At 40.1% G+C, this 20,321-nt stretch overlaps 2 protein-coding genes across 2 annotated transcripts; one reads left to right on the forward strand and one right to left on the reverse strand.

Moving 5' to 3' along the window:
* The first annotated feature begins 9,400 nt into the window (after positions 1-9,400).
* LOC126369146 (alpha-(1,3)-fucosyltransferase 11-like) lies at positions 9,401-10,801 on the forward strand. The gene is made up of 2 exons (XM_050013439.1): positions 9,401-9,492; positions 9,937-10,801. The coding sequence occupies exons 1-2, from the start codon at positions 9,401-9,403 to the stop codon at positions 10,799-10,801; spliced, it is 957 nt and encodes a 318-aa protein (XP_049869396.1).
* A 4,170-nt stretch (positions 10,802-14,971) lies between these two features.
* On the reverse strand, positions 14,972-16,326 carry LOC126369147 (proline-rich protein 12-like). Its single transcript, XM_050013440.1, has 4 exons — positions 16,026-16,326; positions 15,842-15,956; positions 15,528-15,777; positions 14,972-15,316 (listed from the first exon to the last, which is right to left on the reverse strand). The coding sequence occupies exons 1-4, from the start codon at positions 16,324-16,326 to the stop codon at positions 14,972-14,974; spliced, it is 1,011 nt and encodes a 336-aa protein (XP_049869397.1).
* Positions 16,327-20,321: the final 3,995 nt, after the last annotated feature.

Here is a 20,321-nt window from a genome sequence, read left to right on the forward strand (position 1 = left end):
TAATTATCCAAAAGTAAGAAGATCCGTGCTTCGGAAGGCACGTTATGCCGTTAGTTCCGGTTATTACTTAATGATGTAAGTACGTAGTTGTTACATGAGTCATGTCAGGGGCCTTTGGCGGCTCAATAATAACCCCGACACCAGTGTTGTTGTGGTTGGTAATCCACCTCACAACCCACACAATAGGAGAAGAAGCGTTTAGTGTACATAGAGGAAGTTTTTAATATACGAGTATATTAAAATAAATGAAAATTTCTCGGCAAAAACATAATAATTATTGTGTACATAAATGCATTTCTTTTACAACTACAAATATACTTTATTGAACTATAATAAAAGGAAAAAATTACAAAAGGAAACATTTAGGAAATATTTATTTTATTTTAATTTTTTTCCAACATTTGCAACTATAAATTCTAAGACTGATGTCACATTTTCATGTGCCTGGTATCTCTTTTAAATCCTTTTCTACATTGTAGATGTCCAAATTAAGTAAAATCATATTATTAAAAAGAAAAAAATATATAAAAGTAAAATTAATATAAATACTTATTGCCCATCTTATCCTTATTTTCTTTTATTCCAGGGAAAAAAATGCGGTCTCAAAACAAAATCTTTGCATATTTACAGTGTGCTCGATTCTCGATTACCTCTCAAGAATATTTACCTAATTAGGTATGCATACCTACATAATTAGGTAAATATCTGCCTTAGGCCAAGGTGGCCTACATTCATGAACATATAATATTATAAATATCTAACTTCACATCCTTAATCCCTTAAGGAGTAGAGCCTTATATAGATAAGAATTACAGTAGTATTAACTTAACTAGTACGGCAACTTTTCTTATTTGGTAAACTATAATTACAATTATACACAATTGCCGTTTACCAGCCTCAAATAACATTTGCATTGACTACATACACACACGTACAAACCCGCACTCACACACGCATTATAATAACACACTACTGGAAAAGCGATATCTCATAACAAGATATCTCGTGTAAATCTTTCAATCCAACTCTGACTTTTCTTCTTCGACCTAGTGTACACATTAAAACCGTGAAGCCGTATCCGGCCAAGTAGTTAATGCCATCTGCGGCAAATCTACAATAACTCACGTAAAAAAAAGTTGGTAGAACGCTTGCTTAACGCTTTTCGAATTTATATTTGGATCATAAATGATTATCACGTGCTCAGCGATGAAGGAAAACATCGTGAGGAAACCCACATTCCCGAGAAATGCATTTTCGGAGGTATGTGACCTAACCTGCATTGGGCTGGTTTTCCCTTCGCGAGTTGGAAGGTCAGACAGGCAGTCGCTTCTGTAAAAAACCTGTCAAAACTTCAGGTTAGTTAAGCGGACCCTGTGAAAACGGGATAACACTAGGGAGATGATGACCTAATGTATATTAGGTAGTTACTAGATTTACTACTAATACAACTACTACCTAGAGATTCCTGCCAACTTAAACTTCGGTACCTATGTCTACATTGTACAATAACTAGCCAATAACTTGGCCCCCTCTCTAAATTCAAAGCTATTATACTCGCTCGTAGACTACACTGTTAAAAACCTCTCGAACAAGGAGCTTCGTATAATTGAGATAGAACTTCACTTACAGGTAAGTTCGTTTAATCTCATAATTATACTTAGATAGAAAGTTGAATCCGAAATTCTTACTCACAAAAATCCAATCTTGCTGAATTTGCAATATAATAGTTATAGTTCTTGAATACAGTACTAATACTGGCTGACCATTTATTACCTACTTACTGACTATCTATATATTTAGGTATTAACATCACAGTAGGCCTTTTAAGTTAATTAATCTTAGGTTTACCTCCTACAAAAATGAATTTTCCTGTACTATTTTTTCTATGTAAGATAAACCGACTTGCAAAGCTTGCCGTTTGTAGGTAAGTACTTTTTTTCTTGACGGGGCGGCGGATCATAAAGAAAGTATTTTTTCGTCATATAAGTATAAAGATGTTGTCACTAGTATTTCTTAAATAAATCTAAAACACTATCATACAGCAGTTCTTTAACATCCTTTGCCCATATGTAATCAGTGTGACAAAAGTTTTCACAGGGAACCTCGATAAACTCGACAAGGTTTGGTAATTTCTTGCGAAGTTTACTAACATCTTCGTAGCCAGCCATCCAGTCACCTGTTTTCCGGTAATATATTGCTACTGAAGCAGTTATTTTATCGACTTGGTAGTTAGGAGGCTCGGCAGATCCGTAGTGTGCAAGATTTTTCTTAACACCATAATCGTATTGACGAAATTTACCAGATGTTACTTCTTGCGCATAATGTAAAATTTGTTTACTTGACATCCCTCCTGGTGTATGAGAAAAAATCACCGGCAAATTCGTGACATTCACTTGAGCATAATTAAATCCAGAAAATACAAAAGCCAAATTGTTACAAATAAGCAATGCCAATTGAGAATTACCACAAAGTACTTTCATCATAAAGTGTGAGAGCGGGTTGTCAGGAGTCATTTTGTAAAAGCCTAAGTCATTGCGGATTACTTCTGCAATTGGCCCTAGGATAGGACTTCCTATCCGCACTAAAGGACTCTCCATATGTGACATCCAAGCGATGGGTGAAAGAGCGACCAGCAATGAGATCTTGTCGTTGTACTCGGGTCTTTCAGAGCAGAGAACGAAGGAGCAGGTGGTGCCCTGCGAGTGACCCACGTACTTGAGTGTGGGCTTACCGGTCTTCAACAGAATGTAGTCGATCATAGCGGGCAGGTCGTATCGGCCCGTCTCGTCCCAGCTGAAATCCCAATACCTTGCAACATCTTTATATGCTGACAAACGCACGTGACCTTTCGCATCCTCTGAACTGCCGCGAGCATTGCCCATCCATACGTCGTATCCTTCATTGGCTAGTAAGTACGGAAGAGCCTTATTGGGTCCAACAGTCAATAAATCTACAGCACTCGTCCCCATCCCATGCATTAGAAGTACTGGTTCTCCCCGTCCTGGCATTCTGTATATCGAGGGTATGTAACCATCTTCAGTCGTCACATGGTGAATCTCTGTTTTATATCCATATTTTTCCATAAGCTGAGTGGCATTCAAATGTACGTCTTCATTACTATTGCCCAGCCGGTACTGTCTAAGACCATCGTTCTTTGAAATATTTTCTATTCCGTCACGTAGTAAGGGTTCATCGTGGTAGTGTTCCAAGAGATTACTTATCACGTCCAAGTCACTCAAGGGCTGTACACTCCTCCTACTTGCTAACGGCCTTCTAGCCGAACTTAACACAATTTGCAAGATGAAAAAAACGACACAATTAAATCCGGTTGAGCTTGCCATGTTGATAGCCATGACTGCAGTAACTTGTCTGAGGAACAACTTTATATAGGTATTTTTTTGGTCTGACGTCACAGTACTTTAGTCTTTAATATGAGTTTTTGCTATCTTTATAGAATTGTAAGTAATCATATACATAGTTATAATTGGTTTATTTTTGGCACAACCTTTTGACACGTTATTAATTAGGAGTGCGCTCTGCTCTAGGTTCAAAGATCAAGGTCAGTACAAATGATGCTCGTATTATATTAAACGTATTGTTACATAACAAAAACCGTGTTGTCGTCAAGCGGTCACGGTGCGGTGCTAACACTCGCGAAACTGGTTTCGAGTGCAACGTTACGAACAATTATGTACGGCCGATAGCTATGTCAGAACAGTTAATAAGTAATATATTGACCCTTCTGTAGAGTCAATTTGACGTACTTTACACTGCAAAATTATATTCAATTCAATTTCTTTGATTGATGATTTTTTTATGATTAGGAGCGCCGACTCGAACGTCGGAACCGGACTTGCACCAATGAGTTTTCACTAACAGAATTGGCTTATCCATTATAAAAGGTGGTGCACTTCACCACCTATAACGTGGGTCTAACAGAAAGCTCGGTGAGGCGTGGGTAAGTTAGTTACTTAGTTCATCGAATGTACTTACTTCTGACTACCCCAATTGAGAATTTAATAGTCTACGTCATGTTTGGATAGTTATATCTATATACCTATTTAACCGGCTACCTACACCGGTGAACTTTCGACTTAAATTCTGTTGTCACGTTTTTAACAATTGTCTACAAAAAATGTTTATGTGCCATAACGTATAGATAAGTATCGTTTTAAAGGGGAAGGTATACACAGTTTAAGAAATAAAAAAAGCATTCAAACAATCATTTGAGTAGGCCAAAGTATTTTTCCTAATCTCCGGTATAAAGGTTTTTTGTCCACCAGTGCGCAGTGTAATGTAATTCACGGTAGGTAGGTACTACGTGACCATCAGAACGGCCGGTCACTCGGCGTATTTAAAATTGAAATAGTGCTGACTTGCTGATTCCAAGATACGTGTTACGGAAATATGAGTCAAAAATTCTTCTTCGTCGTGCCCTCACTGCTGAGGATCGCGACCACAGGTTATGGTTTTCCATTCAGTACGGCTGTATGCTGCGTGCACCGCTCTCTGCATGCTGCCGCCCACCGTCTTCTTCAGGGTGTCAGACCACCTCGTAGGTGCCCCTTCCTCGCGCGCGTCAGCCTTCCATTTGCCTAACGATGATCTGCTTCTCCAGACCGTGCTTTGGGGACTGCATAATATGTCCGAAGAAGCTTATGTTTCCGGCATATCGAGGAGAGCCGCATGATCTTGAGCTCTGAACTTGAGTCAAAAATTACTTACCCTCAAACTTATCACGTACAGCCTATAAATGTTCCGATAAAAAATATATCGGAAAATATATGTTTACAAGAAGAAGTTCGTTAAAGAATTAGGGCGACGTCTGCGAGATCGTGGTCGCGACCCCCGCTCCGGATTATACCTTTTTCAGCACATCTCGCTGGCCATCCAACGCGGCAACGTGGCCAGCGTGATGGGTACATTTGAGCCGGGAATGCTCCGAGGCGGGCTATTTGACTAACTTTAAGTTTAATTAATATCTAGTTTTTAAGCAATGACATGTGTTTTTTGTAACACTTATTTATTTATGACGAAAATTGTATTTGTAATGTAGTGTTTACAAGAAATATTAGTTTAATAGTTCACATGCTCAAAGTTTCGCAAAGAAGGCTGCATAACGACGATATAAATCGAAAACAATCGCATAAATAGATTGACTTGATTTGGTAATTAATTTCTAAAATACGTTGGAAGCAAATGTTTGGTGATAGGCCGCTTATGGGGAGCAATTAGCACAATTTCAACTTTAAAACACTACCTTACAGCAGTTCAGCGGTCGACCGTTCATTCTGACGCTCACGTAGGTACACGTACCTACTAGCGTTATTAGAAGTGACCTACGCTCTCCTTTCCACCGGAGACACGTGTTGCTTCATACCTACTACCTATGAGTATTAATGAACAGTGATTGCCATTGAGATAGATGGCCGGACGGTAGTCATTGTCTTTTTTATCAGCACAAATCTTTTTCACCTCTATAATATACATTTGCAGTACGTTTAATATAATTCAGTATCTATGTAAAACTTCCTAGAGGAAGGACGATAAAAACTTATCCTACGCTCTACAGTACGATTGGATATCTATAACAATGCATAGCAAGATTTCTCCCTCTCAACACATAATCTTTTACACAAGTTGAACTGAATGAATACTTACCTGATAAAATTATTAAGAATATTATATAAAAATGCCTTAAAGGAAAATAAAACTATGAGGCACATATAAGTTATTATTTTACTTCATAATCCATCCATCATATTTTTTTATAACTAAAATTTCTTAAATAATTTTAGAACTTTATCATACAGCAATTCTTTTACATTTTTTGCCCGTATATAATCAGTATGACATAAGTTTTCACAGGGAACTTCGATGAACGCAACAACATTTCGAAGTTTCTTGCTTAGTTTTAAAACATCTTTGTAGCCGACCATCCAGTCACCGGTTTTCCCATAGAATATTGCTACTGGTGCGGTTATTTTTTTCACTTCGTAGTTAGGAGGGTGGGTAGACCCGTAGCGTGCCATGTTCTTCATCCGACCGTAGTCGTACTGGCGAAATGCACCCGATGCTAGTTCTTGTGCATAATGTAACACTTGTTTAGTTGCAAGCCCTCCGGGTGTATGAGCAAAAATAACCGGCAAATTCGTCACATTAAGTTGGGCGTAATTAAATCCAGAAAATATGAAATTTATATTGCTGCAAACTAGCGTAGCCAATTCAGAATTACCACAAATTATTTTCACCATCATTTCTATAAGTGGGTTGTCAGGAGTCACTTTGTAAAAACCTATCACATTACGGATCGCTTCTGCAAATGGTCCCAAAGCCTTACCTCCTAATTGAAGTAATGGACTCTTCATATGCGACATCCAAGCGACTGCTGACAAAGCGACCATAAGCGAGATCTTTTCATTGTAATCGGGTCGTTCGGAGCAGAGCACGAAGAAGGAGGTGGTGCCCTGCGAGTGCCCCACGTACTTTATTTTGGAATGGTTGGTCTCGTGCAGTATGTAGTCGACCATAGCGGGCAGGTCATAACGGCCGATCTCGTCCCAGCTGAAGTCCCAGTAACTCTCAATGTCGTTTTCTACTGATAAGTGTACGTGACCTCTTACATCCTCAGAGCTGCCGCGGGCGTTGCCCAACCATACGTCGAAACCTTCATTGGCTAGTAGGTACGGAAGTGCCTTATTAGGTCCGACAGTCACAAAATCAACTGCACTGCTTCCCATGCCATGCATTAGAAACACTGGTAGTCCATCTCCTGGAATTCTGTACATTGAAGGTTTGTAACCATCTTCAGTCGTCACGTGATGAATCTCTGTCTTGTATCCATATTTTTCCATTAGCAGAGTGGCATTTAAAAATTTGTCTTCGTTATTGTCTCCCATTTGGTACATTTCAAAGGCACCATTTCTTGCAAGTTTTTCTACTTCTGCATGTAGTTTGGGTATGTCGTCATAGTGTTTTAGTACTAGGTCTTTTAGTATCGTGAAGTCATTTGAGGACAATAAGCTGAAGGCTGAATTAATTATAATTTGCAAAATTAACATAACTTCACAAATATATCTGGTGGCAGCTGCCATGTTAATAGCTATGGTAGGTAAGTGCTGAAACATGTGTGTAAATAATGACTTTGTATAGTACGTTTCGGTGTAAAGTTTGACGTCAATGGTCTAAACAGTTATGATCTTTGATATAATCTTTCCAAAAAACTAGAGATGCTCTAACAGAAGTTCTCGGTCCAAAGGTGGTAAGGTCGAGCCATGCTCGCACTTTGGAATAATACAGATTTATATTACTTACTTATTAAAAAAATATATGTAACGTACCAGGTAATATAAAACCCGCTTGCGGAAGGAAAAATAAGCAAGCGATGTACCTAATACCACAAATTACTGTGATATTATGGCGTATCTACTCATCACATCAAAAACATTAATGTTTAGCGTTTGTCAAACTTTTCCCATCTCTCTATTTCAATGATTTAATATTTTTTCCTAATCAACATTATAATTTCTTCAGTAAGTACCTATGTAACCTAAGTGAATGAGTGCCACATTTATGTTTATTTTTAGATTAATATGTCTTTACTCTTCCTATTTGCATCCTAATAATAAAACAAAAATATGTAACTCAATGACTTACCTCCTGAAGAAATAATGTTGATTATGACAAGATATAATGTTTATAGAAATCAGATCACCTATGTCACCACAGACCCTCTAAGAACAGAACCTTTTCTATCATGTGAGGAGGAATTTCAATCCCGAGTCTTTTTACCGACACCGAGATTACGGGATTTTACAATGATAATCCCGGGATCCCGCTTCAGGGGTGTAGAGGGGTTATAAAAGAATAACTTTTATATATATAATATATAGGTTTAGTTTTTAATATTGATATCCAGATGTTGACGAAATTTCTCGAAAATTTAATCTTTTTTTTGTTTGCTCTCGCTCAGAAGGTATCTGTTCACTCTGGCCTCGAAAGCACCTGGGTTATATGCATTCGGAAATACAGAAGACGGTAAAGAATTCCACCCCCTAGTAGTGCGCATAATGAAGGACGAAAAATTCCCGGGATTTTCAGGACTGAAATCTCTAGTTTTGAATCGGTCAGTAGGTGTCAGGGTTATTATTGAGCAGCCAGGCCCCTTACCTGACATAACAATTTAAAATCATATACGGTGGTTGCGGATGTCGATGTGTTTACGTAGATAGTGACCGTAATTTTCCATTTTATTTAAAGTCGTTAGGGTACATGTGATTATATAAGTACCATCATCTGTTTTTGTTGGACGTGACTTAACGTAGATTTGCCGCATATGGCGTGAACAACAGCCAGACAAAGCGGAGCGGGCTCTCACCCGGTACTAAATTTAAGACAAAAAACCCGAGGGTGTTCTGTTGGGCGCGAACCTTGGCTCAGGCTAAATGAGGGAAATTTCACCCACCCTGGCGGGGTCGCTATCGGGGTCCAAAAGTGTTTGTGGTTGCGAACTTGGTTGGTCGCCGCTATAGCTTGAGTAATCGAGTCATCAAGGTCGTATACGTCTTTCGGGTGCCGATGTTTTCCCCGACCCTAAGAGGGATGTATTCGGAAGTAATGTACTATCATCATATTGTTTAGTAAGTAACCACGTACAAAGTTTAAGGTTGTTTATAAAAAAATATTTTAAATTAAAAATAAATGTTTAGTCAAATATATTACTTATATTAAATATGTAGTTTTAATATTACCCTTAAGAAATTTTCGATAGGAATAAAACTATGTTTATTTATATTTCATTGTTAATTACTGTTTAAAGAAATTAGCCATAAGGCCGCCGTTTATGTGTCTTGTGTATGCAATAAAAGAAATGTATTGTATTGTACGGTATGGTCACAGAACATAGAATATTTTATTTACGTATGGTTAATTTTCGACTTGTGTCGAAACTAAAATTAGGGCCACAAATATCAGAAACTTGCATTTGCAAATTGCATGTTGAGTTAGAACTTAGAAGAGAGTATCAATAAGTATATGGAAGTATAGAGTACCTAATAAATAAATAAATCTTAATCCCAAGTAACCATTGACTCATATGTGTTAGTAAATGACTTATTTCTAGCGTTAGTATAAAATAAAAATAACATACATATCGGCAACAATACAATATCAAAAACTTATAATACATTCGGGCGCGTGCAACCCACTGCAGCGACGCAAATAGGTATAATAGTGGTAAGTAGGTACTTATTACTTTCATGGTAATAGTTCAGTGGCATTACCTACTAAAGCTCAATTTTGACACTGACAAAAGACATTGTATGTCACTGGATGATCTTAATATTTGATCACATTTTTGGTAATCGTTGAAAAATATATGATAGAACCAAGATTGTACAAGATGGACGATACTGAAGAATGTCTACCGGATAATACAGAGGAGAAAGCTCCATGTGGGAGTGGTCTCACCACGATGATGATGCGACGGGGCTGGTCACATCGACCCATACTCCTCACACTCAGAATTCTACGAGCGGGGTGTGCGATCGTCATCTTTCTATCCTTGGCAGTTTGTTACTATATCTACGGCGCCGATGTCCCTTGCGTGCAGAAAAACAGTAAAGCTAACCTAAGCAGACACGCATTACCTTCCATGGTGTGGTATACTTATTGCCCATATACTATGTCCCTCGGCAATACAATAAAGTGCTCGGACGTTGTGGGTAACACATTAAAATGTAACGTTTTCCAGTACGAAAAACGACCGCTTGAAGTGGACGCGTATTTGTTCTATGCCAACCAGTTGAAGGAAGAATTCCCTTTACCCAGAAATCCAAAAACGATATGGGGATTATTTAACGAGGAATCACCAAACGGCGCTACCCCATTAATGTTAGAGAAATTTCTAAACTTATTTAATTTTTCTTCAACTTTCAGTCGCTACAGCGACGTGCCAATGACGTTGTATTGGGTTAGATCGTTAGATTTTATTACCAACACGGAATATTACGTGAACACGTCAACAAAAAACTCTCTTCTCTCCGAACTTGCTCCAGTGATGTATATGCAGTCAGATTGTGACACCGCCACTGAAAGAGATCATTACGTGAAGAAACTCATGGAATACATAAAGGTAGACTCGTACGGTGCTTGTCTCAACAACAAACGTCCTCCTCCCAACTACATGACTAGTGATGACTATTTGAATCAGCTGCACGACATCGAGCTGATGCAATTCATTGGGAGGTACAAGTTCGCCGTGACGATAGAAAACGGCGTGTGCAACGACTACATGACGGAGAAGCTGTGGCGGACGATAGCCGCCGGCGTGGTCCCCATCTACCTGGGGTCGCCGTCGGTGCGCGACTGGCTGCCGAATCCGAAGTCCGCCATCCTGCTCGAAGACTTCCCAACCCCTGAGCTCATGAGTCGTCATCTTTTCCGCCTGCTGCACAACGATACAGAATACGAAGAGTATCTGCAACACAAAATCGACCAAGTCATTACGAATGATCGACTTATAGATGAGCTGGTGTCGAGGCCGTTTCAGACGGATTTGACGATTATTACCGCGCAGTTTGAATGTCTCGTTTGTAGGAGATTGCATGACAATAGCAGTCGGGTGGATATAGTAGTTAAGAGTCACTGCGATTGTCCCATGCCATTGACAGCACTCACCCTGGCTCCCAACAAGGCAGGGTGCTGGTATCGCAATTTGCTAGAAATCGAAAAAGAAATAGATGCGTTGTACGATAGAATTATGAATACGACTATGAATGAGTCGACGACTTTAGTGATATAGGCAGGTAAACTAAACTTGTTTAAAATATGATTTTAACGGAGAAATACGCTAATGGCCATTTATGAAAATTCAGCGGAAATAAATGGATAGACTTATTCGCAGAAACATACTGAGGTATATGTAAGTAACTTAGTAAAATAACGGCTAAATCCGTCGAGGTACCAATAGTAAACTGTTTGCTTCGCTCAGCTCCTTAAAACCCGAGAAAATAATTATTTAAGAGTAGTTGTTTTTGTTTTAGGTTCAGATGTCTTTGTGTACGTCGTTGTATTTTCCAAACATAGTCTAAAAAACTAACTTACGCGACGTTTCGTATTTAGGTCTCCTTTCGCTCGGTAAGTACTTGAAGTTCGATTCCTTATTAAGAGAGTTCGGTTAGGCTCACTAATCGAGCAAGTCACCTGTAGAGTTAGTAATATGTTGGCTACGAGCCAACTCACTTCTGCGCGCAGGCTTGCACAAAACAATTACGTCGTACACCGGCGTGGAAATAATGTCCAATAAGCTCTGTCGATTAGGTGGAGCGGCTATGAAGGCACCTAATTCTATATTATTAATGTAGGTCGGAAATTCGATGGCATGGCATATTTACCTAAACTTGACGATAGTCCATAATATATATGTAGTTGATATCACCGTTCACCGCCTTACCTGACTTTTTAAAATAGCAATAATTTTATTCGTTATCAGAAAAATAATTTACTTCAATTCCGAATGTTTTGCTTAACACTACCTAATTTAGTCTCACTTAAATATATTATTGCTTCGATAAAGAAATGGTACCAAAGTTTATTTTAATGCACATTTAAATACATATTAAGGCGAACAAAAAGTTAGTTAAGGCGGTGAACGGTAATAACAACTCTATATTATGGACTACCAGCAAGTGTAGTTTTACCTACACTTATATATTTATATAATATAACAACGAATATTCGTCCTATAGTTGTTAGTCATAACCTACATAACCTATTCACGATATTTCTATAAGTATTAACATGATAATTTAACAAATACCTATCAAACAATTAAACATTACGTATTATGTAAATACTTATTATGTAGCAGACTATTTGATCAAATATCATGAGCGAAAATATGTTTCTGTTAAAATTTTCCTTGAGTTTGATATTCAATAAAATGCATAATGTATGCCTACGCATATTAAATTGAAAGTTATTTATATATATTTTTTAATGAACTATTGATTAGGATTGGTAAGAGTGTCGTCAGTATTTTTTGTCCGTCCGTAGGTACTTACTTTTATTTGTTAGTTAGGTACTGACTTTATTTTTGACGTGACTTATTGTAGATTTGAATTACTTGGGCGGACAAATAGGTAGCGCTGAGCCCTGTTGGGTTGGACTGATAGTTTAGAGCAACTAGACACTTGTCTATTAAGTTTATCTCGAGTGTGTCGTTTTTAAGTAGGATGCTTCCTCACAATTCTATTACAATGTCCACAAATGACGACAGACACTAAGAGAGATCGTTTCTTGAAGAACGTTTATGGAGACAAGTAAGTAATCTGCTGAACGTTTTGTGACGTCGCCCCTTTCCATTAATATAATGGCTTGGGAAATAAAAGCTTGACGGTGTTTTAAGTGTGCGGATTTCCGTCCATTCTCTGCGATATTTTTACAACGAGGGTCTCAGGCCACGTTTCCCAAAAAAAAAATATGGATGGCGCTGTGCAATGTTGCCTTCGTCACCGTCTAATTTCATGTATAACAGACTTACATACATACATACATAAACTCACGCATATTTCCCACCATATAACAGACATATGCATGTTTTATCTTTATTGACACCGTAACTGAGGGGGGTGATTCAAGCCATGATTCTAAGTTGATATCAAGTGGAACTTTCTGTCGGAAAATTCATGAAATTTTTTGTGTTTTTTTTTTAAATTATTTTCAGTTCCATACTTCTGCGATGGAAAATTCCAATTGATATTAATTCAGAATCATGGCCTGAATCATTCCTCAAAGTTTTCGTTACGATGTCACTAACAGCCTATATTATTCTGCTTCTCGCGATAAAATTATTATCTACTTATCTGTTAATATATGATTTACGGTACGGTCAGTCAGATTTCTGTTGAAATGAAAGAAAAATAAGAAAAAAAAACTGTATCTGTCTTCTAGCTGTTATATTAAATTGAAACGGGATTTCGCTTGCATTTAATTAAACTGTATTCCTGTGGGTTTCTACTACGAATAAATAATAAGTAAACTTATTACTACGAATAGGGTTTCTAGAATATTCCAGCTATCTCACTGAAATGCAACGTACACTCAGAGAGAGAAACAAATAAAAGCTCAAAGTCATATGTTGTAGTTGGGTGTAGTTATAAAACTCATATGAACTATGAAATAATGAGATACCTACATATCTTATACAAAATTATATTTTTATATAGGTCCATAATTTGTGAAGGAAAATCAGTCCATCACACTGTCACGACTCTGCTGTTCCATAGGGAATAAGTAAATTGTACTTTTCGGTACAACCCACAAAAGTTTCCAATATCTACATAGGTATGGTCACGAGTACTAATATGTATACATTTTGAAACCATGTCATTAAATGTCAAATATAAAAGTGCGACAGGGTTCTAATGTGGGTACATGATATTGCTCATGACTGTACATAAAAAACAAACATCACAACATAAGCTCACGACTGTATCCCAATTGGGGTAGTTACAGGTAAATCCATCGCAAGATGAAGAATGTACCCACACGGAGCTTTCTGTTAGACCAAATTGATTGGTAGGTACAAGAACAAGAAGGCTTTTAATATATTGTCTGTGGTTTTTCACGTTGCAGCATTATAATATTAGACATAGGTATAAACAAGAGAAAAGTAGTTTCATAAAGACTAAAGAGTCTTACTTACAAAAGGTTTCGCGACGGTATATATATATAGCGAATACTGCAACCATTCCGGGAAATGTGAGCTCTCACAAAGTTTCTGCTGTGCTCAAACAGACTGTGATGAGGCTCTTTACGGCAGCCAAGACGTAACGAGGTCATTATGCCGTCCTCAAGACATTTATTATCGTAGAAGTTAAGGTTTCTACAAAGATTCAATATGTACGTAAACGTTAAAAATACAGTGAAAAACATGTTTTATTAGAATTCGCTGAAACTTGTAAAACAAAGGCTTTTAAATTTGAATTACAATGGTCTCTCATGGGTAAAATGATAACATCGTAGATTACATTTCGTTTTCGTTTTTTGTCGATAATACAATGAGACAGACGTCATTCGAGTCATTTTGGCTTGTTACAGTAAAACATTAGCAAAATATCGATCTACTGAAGACTATAACATCTTTATACATGCATGCATACATATACTCACGCTTATATCCCACCGGGGTAAGCAGAGACTATGGAATTTCATTTGCTTCCGACACACTTCTCTTGCTTCCTCCACATTCATCAATCGTAACACAACACATAACAAACAACAACACACACACATTAACGCAACACAACATTACAATAACGTTTTTATAAGTAAAAGTAATTAAATGCAAAATACCTATTAGTAGGACTTTGGCGGCGAGGGTGTGCTGCCGCCAAAGGATGTTTTCGGGGTACCGAACTGAGCATAGTACCCCGCTAGCCACACGTTTGTAGTGTGACTAGGGATCGACGATCCAACAGTGGCGTCACGTCAGGTTTCTTCAGGGGAGACATTTTCGGGGCATAGCCCCTTTAATGTGGTGGCGCTCGCCGCCCGCAGAAACGGGCGTGGCACGGGAGTGGGACACGGCGGGCGATGGTCGCCCCTCCGTAAGCCCGATGATAAGTCAGTCCGTGGAGCCGCTAGCGAGGTCGAGCCCACCGGGTGGTTCCCCGTTGGGGGAGGCCCAGTGAGCGCCCGTCAGCTAGCGGTGGTGTCAGGTCCGGTGAGCAGCTCCGTCGCCGGGGCAGCTGGTCCCCCGCTGGTCGAGTCGGCTGGAGGGGGGGAGAGGACTACTTCCACTGCCACTGGAAGCGTCAACTCATCCCCCGGGGGGTGGCCACGATCCTAACTACTCGGCGGGGAGTAGTGGATGTGGGCAGCCCCGGTCCAGTCCGGTGTTGGTAGTCAGTGCCCACCGGTGAGTTGGCCCAGCAGCGATGCTAGGCCTCCCACGATGATGGGCACTGGGTCAGTCCGTGTGCGGATGGCCGCCAGGATGTCGTGGAGCAGTTGGATTGGAGGGAGCTGGGGGTGCCTCCGCTTGGGGCCTCGCCTTGTTCCCCTTGGGAGGGGCGGCGGCTGCTGTCTCTGTTGTCGTAGAGGGCTGCGGCGGGACGGGTACCACGGCGATTGGCTTGGCGGTGGTGGTAGCGGTGGGGGCGGGTGTCGCCCTTTTACGGGCGCGCCTCTGCCTCTGCGGTTTGGGCCCGTTCGGGCCGTTCGCCGCGGCCATGAACGAGCTCCTCGCTGTCGGCTCGCTGGTTGGGTCTTGCACTGGCGCGGTGCCTGCCCTTGTGTTGCGCAACTCGCGCGACTTCACAGAGCAAGAAGGGCTGTTGGCTGGGTGTGCACCTCCGCAGTTGCAGCACGTGGCCGGTACCTCCCGGGGTCGCTGGCAGTCCTTCGCTGCGTGGCTTTCGCCACAGCGAACGCAGGCCGCCGGGCGGTGGCAGTTGTGGCTACTGTGCCGAAACTGCTGGCAGCGATGACATTCCTTTTCGTCCCCTCCAGGCTTCAACTTTTACACCGGGCATACAGAGGAGCTCGGTGGTGGCGTAGATGGACTGGAAGCCCAGTGTCCGCCGGATCTCCACGAAGAAGATTCCGCCCACCCCTGCCCTGCCCTGGATGGGACGGATAAACTGGGGGTCGTAGCCGCGACTGCGCAGCTCCTCCTCCAGTTCGGCGATGTTAGTGTCCATGGGAAGGCCCTTGATGGCCAGCTTCAGGGCGCGTTCCGCCGGGGGGCGTAGGCGAACCATGAGAGTCCCGTCGCTTTCTCCAGGCCGGCAAGGTAGCGCTGGTAAAGCTTCTTTGGTCTTCGCCATGAAACGCACACCCTTCCCGTACGGGCCGCGCGTTGGGGACGTGGCCAAGCACCTCCCGCAGCTTGCGGAAGTGGTGCGGCCTGTCGGGCAGCTGGTCCACCACGATGGGCGAAATCTTCTTACTCGCTGGGGCGAGCGGGGGCTGAAGGCGGACGGGCTTCGGCGACGGTGTGGGCGTCGTCCGGAGGGACGGACGCGGAGGCGCGTGCGGCGGCGAGTCCGGGTTTGTGTTAAGAACTGCCGCGTATGAGCGCGGCGGCGTTGTCTCCATGTCCAGTGGTGGCCGCTGTGGCGGCGTCGTGGTCCTCTTCTCCGCTCCGGGACCTGTTCCCGGGAGTTGTGGCATGGGCAGCGGGAACGGGGACTGCCGGAGTCCTGCGTCGATGAGGCGCGGTGGGGGCGGCGGAGCGTTGGCGGCGGTAGGCGTGGTGACGGCGCGGGTGCGCACGAAAGTGCGCACCTTGCGCTTCATTACTCCAGCCATTGGTGGGGCCATTCTTGCCTGTTTGAAGACTGCATTATTGAATGTGGCGCCATCTGTTGCATGTGAGCGGAACTAGGTGGCCAACTAGTTGGGTCCGCTACAGGACCCTAGACTCAGGAAGAAACAGCAACAAAATTAAGCTCTACAATGTACTTAAGTACATGACAATTTATTTACTTATTTATATTATTCTTTGCAACTGGTTGACTGGCGAAATGCGAGCCGACTGCAAGTGGTGCTTTCAAATTTAAATTACACCTCGGTTTTGTCACAGTTTCAAATTATGGCCGTAGTTTTTCTCTCAACTCCCATTTTTCATGAACTTTAAAACTTAACCGTCTATTTCGACATAGGTAGCGGAAATATATTTGTGTAAAAAAACTATAACGTTTTATAAACGTACCTACACCTGTTTTATTAATCCATCATGAAACAGTAACGATAATTTATTTTATTATAACGCTTTTAGGTAATTATATCTTTATCGCATCTTTACTTATAGTGAGATAGATATTATATTATATCTACAATTATCACATTTAAATTTAGGGGTAAAAATCAACCAAGACTGGTTCACCCTGGCCGCAAACTAAAACTCTAACGGGTTAGATTGCAGCCATATAAAACTCATACCGGGCTGTAAACAACATTTTTAAAGCTTTCACGGACAGAGATCATGGGTCATTGGTGGTTCATAATTTTGTATTTTAAGGGGCCGAGGGGTCACTTTGAGGTCTCTCACCGCCTAAATATGCATCATCGATGTAAAATATACAATTAAAACATAAGTTAACTGGCGGCCAATATTAATTAGTACGGGAACGTTGTAACCGTAGACGCAATGAAGGCAAATACAAACAAGCGGATCTATTCAACAGACATGAAGTGCGCTCTAAGCCGCTTTGAGAGTTTGATGCCAGATAAGATACTGTACAGCGCCTTAGAGATTATGGTACTCTTTGTTCCCACCAAGAGATTAACAAATAAAAATGTTAATGAATTTGTCTTGTCCATTACGAGTATACTCATCTTTAGGCTTAGATTTTTAACAGAATTCTGCAAATTTTTTTTTCGCCTATAGCTTCATCATCGCATCATTTTGAATATATACTCTTCCCGGGATATTCGTAAGCCAAATTCTATCGTTATTTTACTACCTTCCCACGCACTATGGTTCATCAAAACAACAGAAGTGCACGAAATTCTAAATGTACCTATGGTCATAGAAGAAATAAGCAATCGTGGAACCCAGTACAAAAAAAGATTACAAATGCACCCAAATCAGCTTGCGGGGCAACTAACTATTCCATACGTCGTCTAAAAAAAAAGCGAGACATTTTCGATGTGAACAGTCAGCCTGAATGACTACTTCAAAAAAAGGACTGACTTCGCTGGGAGTAGCGTCCTCCATGCCATATAAACCCAGCTCATCTGCTTATAGCCAATGAGACTGATCGCAAGATACAATCACAAAAAAAAATACCACCTAAGTACATTGTTTTTACTGATTCGGTTTACGAAACACAGTTTCTGAATCGGCCATTCCAATATGTATTCTTACACTTCCAATTGTATGTCATCTTACACTAGCGAGTACTCACTACTCAATATGTATACACTTTGATACCATGTCACATTAACTTTTTTGACAAATTAAACCGTAAGTCTCTTTAAATGTCAAATATGATAGTGCGTTAGGGTACATGATATTACTCATGACTGTACAAAGTCTTCTATATTTTTTTTGGGAATGTAGCCTGGAAAGTCCCTCATTGCTGCAAGTGCAGGGAGTAGTAGTAGTGTGTGATTCAAGTGCAATAAAGAGTTTTTGTATTGTATTGTATTGTATTGTATTGTATTGTATTGTATTGTATTGTATTGTATTGTATTGTATTGTGTTGTGTTGTGTTGTGTTGTATTGTATTGTATTGTAGTAACCTGGTATTTAGTAAATAAAGATTCTTAAAAAAAACTTACTTATTTTCAACGTATGATGGATATGGTAGTATAAAAAAGGCGAACGCACCTATATACTTTAGTTAGACATGTTTCTGTTGTAAATTAAAGTCCTGAGCGAACACTGTACACGTTAAAATGAAGAAAGCAAACAATTCAGTGGAGAGGGCAGAACAAAGCTATCGTGTCCATATACACAAGTCACGACAGTCGTATTGTAGACAACTGCTATGCATATCCCCGCTACAAATCTCAACGGATAGTTAATACACTTAGCAACGAACAGTTGAGCTGAATTTATGATTCTCGTAATATATCGTGCCTGTGAGTTCGGTCGAGTGGAATTTATTTTATGTCTAGTACTTACGTAGTGTAAAACTAAAAAGGTACTAATGTGTATACACGTTGAAACCATGTCACATTAACTTATTTGACAAATTAAACCGTAAGTCTCATTAAATGTTAAATATGATAGTGCGACAGGGTTCTAAAGTGAGTACATGATATTGTTCATGACTGTAGTACTGTACCTTACTAAACAGTATAAACTAAGCATGTTTTGTTTTTAAGTAATATAGGCTCGGGTTTCTTCTATTTATTATTTTAAAATAAGTACCGGATTGTAGGAGGAATGTTTTCGTATGCGTGGTTGGTAACTAAAGAATCATTTATTTATTTTAAGTATTATCTATAATAATGATCGTAAAGCTAAGAAGGGGTAGGCAGGTGTGTATTAGATATTGAAAATAACCGATATTTAATTTTTCATTTGTTTCATTGATACATAAAACGGTATGTAACGGACGACGATAAACCTGCAAGAGTTTGTCTCAATGCCTGATAAATGTCGCTATACCGAATACGTAGTTTGGAATATTTGGTTTGTGACCGCGGTGAAGTTTAACCGCACAGACATTCTGTCTATCATTTACAATGGAAACACAATCAGTGTTATTGTACATTGGGACCCAGTTTACATCGGCAAATGTCAACAAGTGGAAAATACATTTTGTAACAAACGAACCTATACAGATGAAACGGCCTCCGTGATCCAGTAGTTGAGCGTTGGGCTCACGATCCGGAGGTCCCGGGTTCGAATCCTGGCCGGTGGGGACATATCAAAAAAAAATATTTTGTGATCCCTAGTTTGGTTATGACATTACAGGCTGATCACCTGATTGTGTAAAAAGTAAGGTGATCCGTGCTTCGGAAGACACGTTAAGCCGTTGGTCCCGGTTACTACTTACTGATGTAAGTAAGTAGTCGTTACATGAGCCATGTCAGGGGCCTTTGGCGGCTCAATAATAACCCTGAGGGTTGATGAGGTTGGTAAAACGATAGAACGATAGAAGAAGAAGGTCAAAACACATGTTTTGTATTGCGATGTAGTTAGCTACCTACCTACATTTTACGTGAATCTCTGTTAGAGAATAAACAGAAGCGGTACAGGGAACACAAAAAAAACCCTACAAGCGCGGTTTCGTACAAAGTTTCGCTTCCTGCTCACTTTGTTAGTTCAAACGACTTTATTTTTTTACACCCACCGTAGTCGTTACATGAGCCACGGGCCTTTGGCGGCTTAATACTTAATGAGGGACTTTCCAGGCTACGTTCTAAAAAAAAACAGTAGATGGCGCTGTACAGTTTTATCATCGTTTAATCTTCTAATTTCATGAATAACAGGCAAATGCATCTTTTATCTTTATTTTTGGGTAAGTATAAATGATGATTTTTATTACACCCAGGCACAACACATCTTCCACCCATTATTATTCTGATCAAAATAAAACGAAATATAGGTAGCTACGTAATTGTAGGTATACGTATCTGATCCAAATATCATGCAACAATTATTTTTATACAGGGTATTAGTAACATCGTAACGAATATTCAGGGGGATGATTCAGACCATGATTCTGAGTTAATATCAAGTGGAATTTTTCGTCGCAAAATTCATGTTTTTTTTTTATTTATTTTTTAATTATTTTCAATTCTATACTTTTGCGAAGGAAAATTCTACTTGATATTAACTCAGAATAATCAGCTGAATC

Source organism: Pectinophora gossypiella, chromosome 8 (assembly GCF_024362695.1).
Source record: "Pectinophora gossypiella chromosome 8, ilPecGoss1.1, whole genome shotgun sequence".
Taxonomy (NCBI): Eukaryota; Metazoa; Arthropoda; class Insecta; order Lepidoptera; family Gelechiidae; genus Pectinophora; species Pectinophora gossypiella.

Bases quoted from the DNA above. Each gene is read 5' to 3' on its own strand.
- LOC126369146 (XM_050013439.1), top strand. From the start codon at position 9,401: ATGGACGATACTGAAGAATGTCTACCGGATAATACAGAGGAGAAAGCT. The intron at 9,493-9,936 runs GTCACATCGACC...TTCAACTTTCAG, and splicing joins ATGATGATGCGACGGGGCTG to TCGCTACAGCGACGTGCCAA.
- LOC126369147 (XM_050013440.1), bottom strand. From the start codon at position 16,326: ATGGCCCCACCAATGGCTGGAGTAATGAAGCGCAAGGTGCGCACTTTC. The intron at 15,957-16,025 runs GTCCGTCCCTCC...CGCTCGCCCCAG, and splicing joins GCCGCCGCACGCGCCTCCGC to CGAGTAAGAAGATTTCGCCC. The intron at 15,317-15,527 runs GTAAAAGTTGAA...TGCTCTGTGAAG, and splicing joins AGCTCCTCTGTATGCCCGGT to TCGCGCGAGTTGCGCAACAC.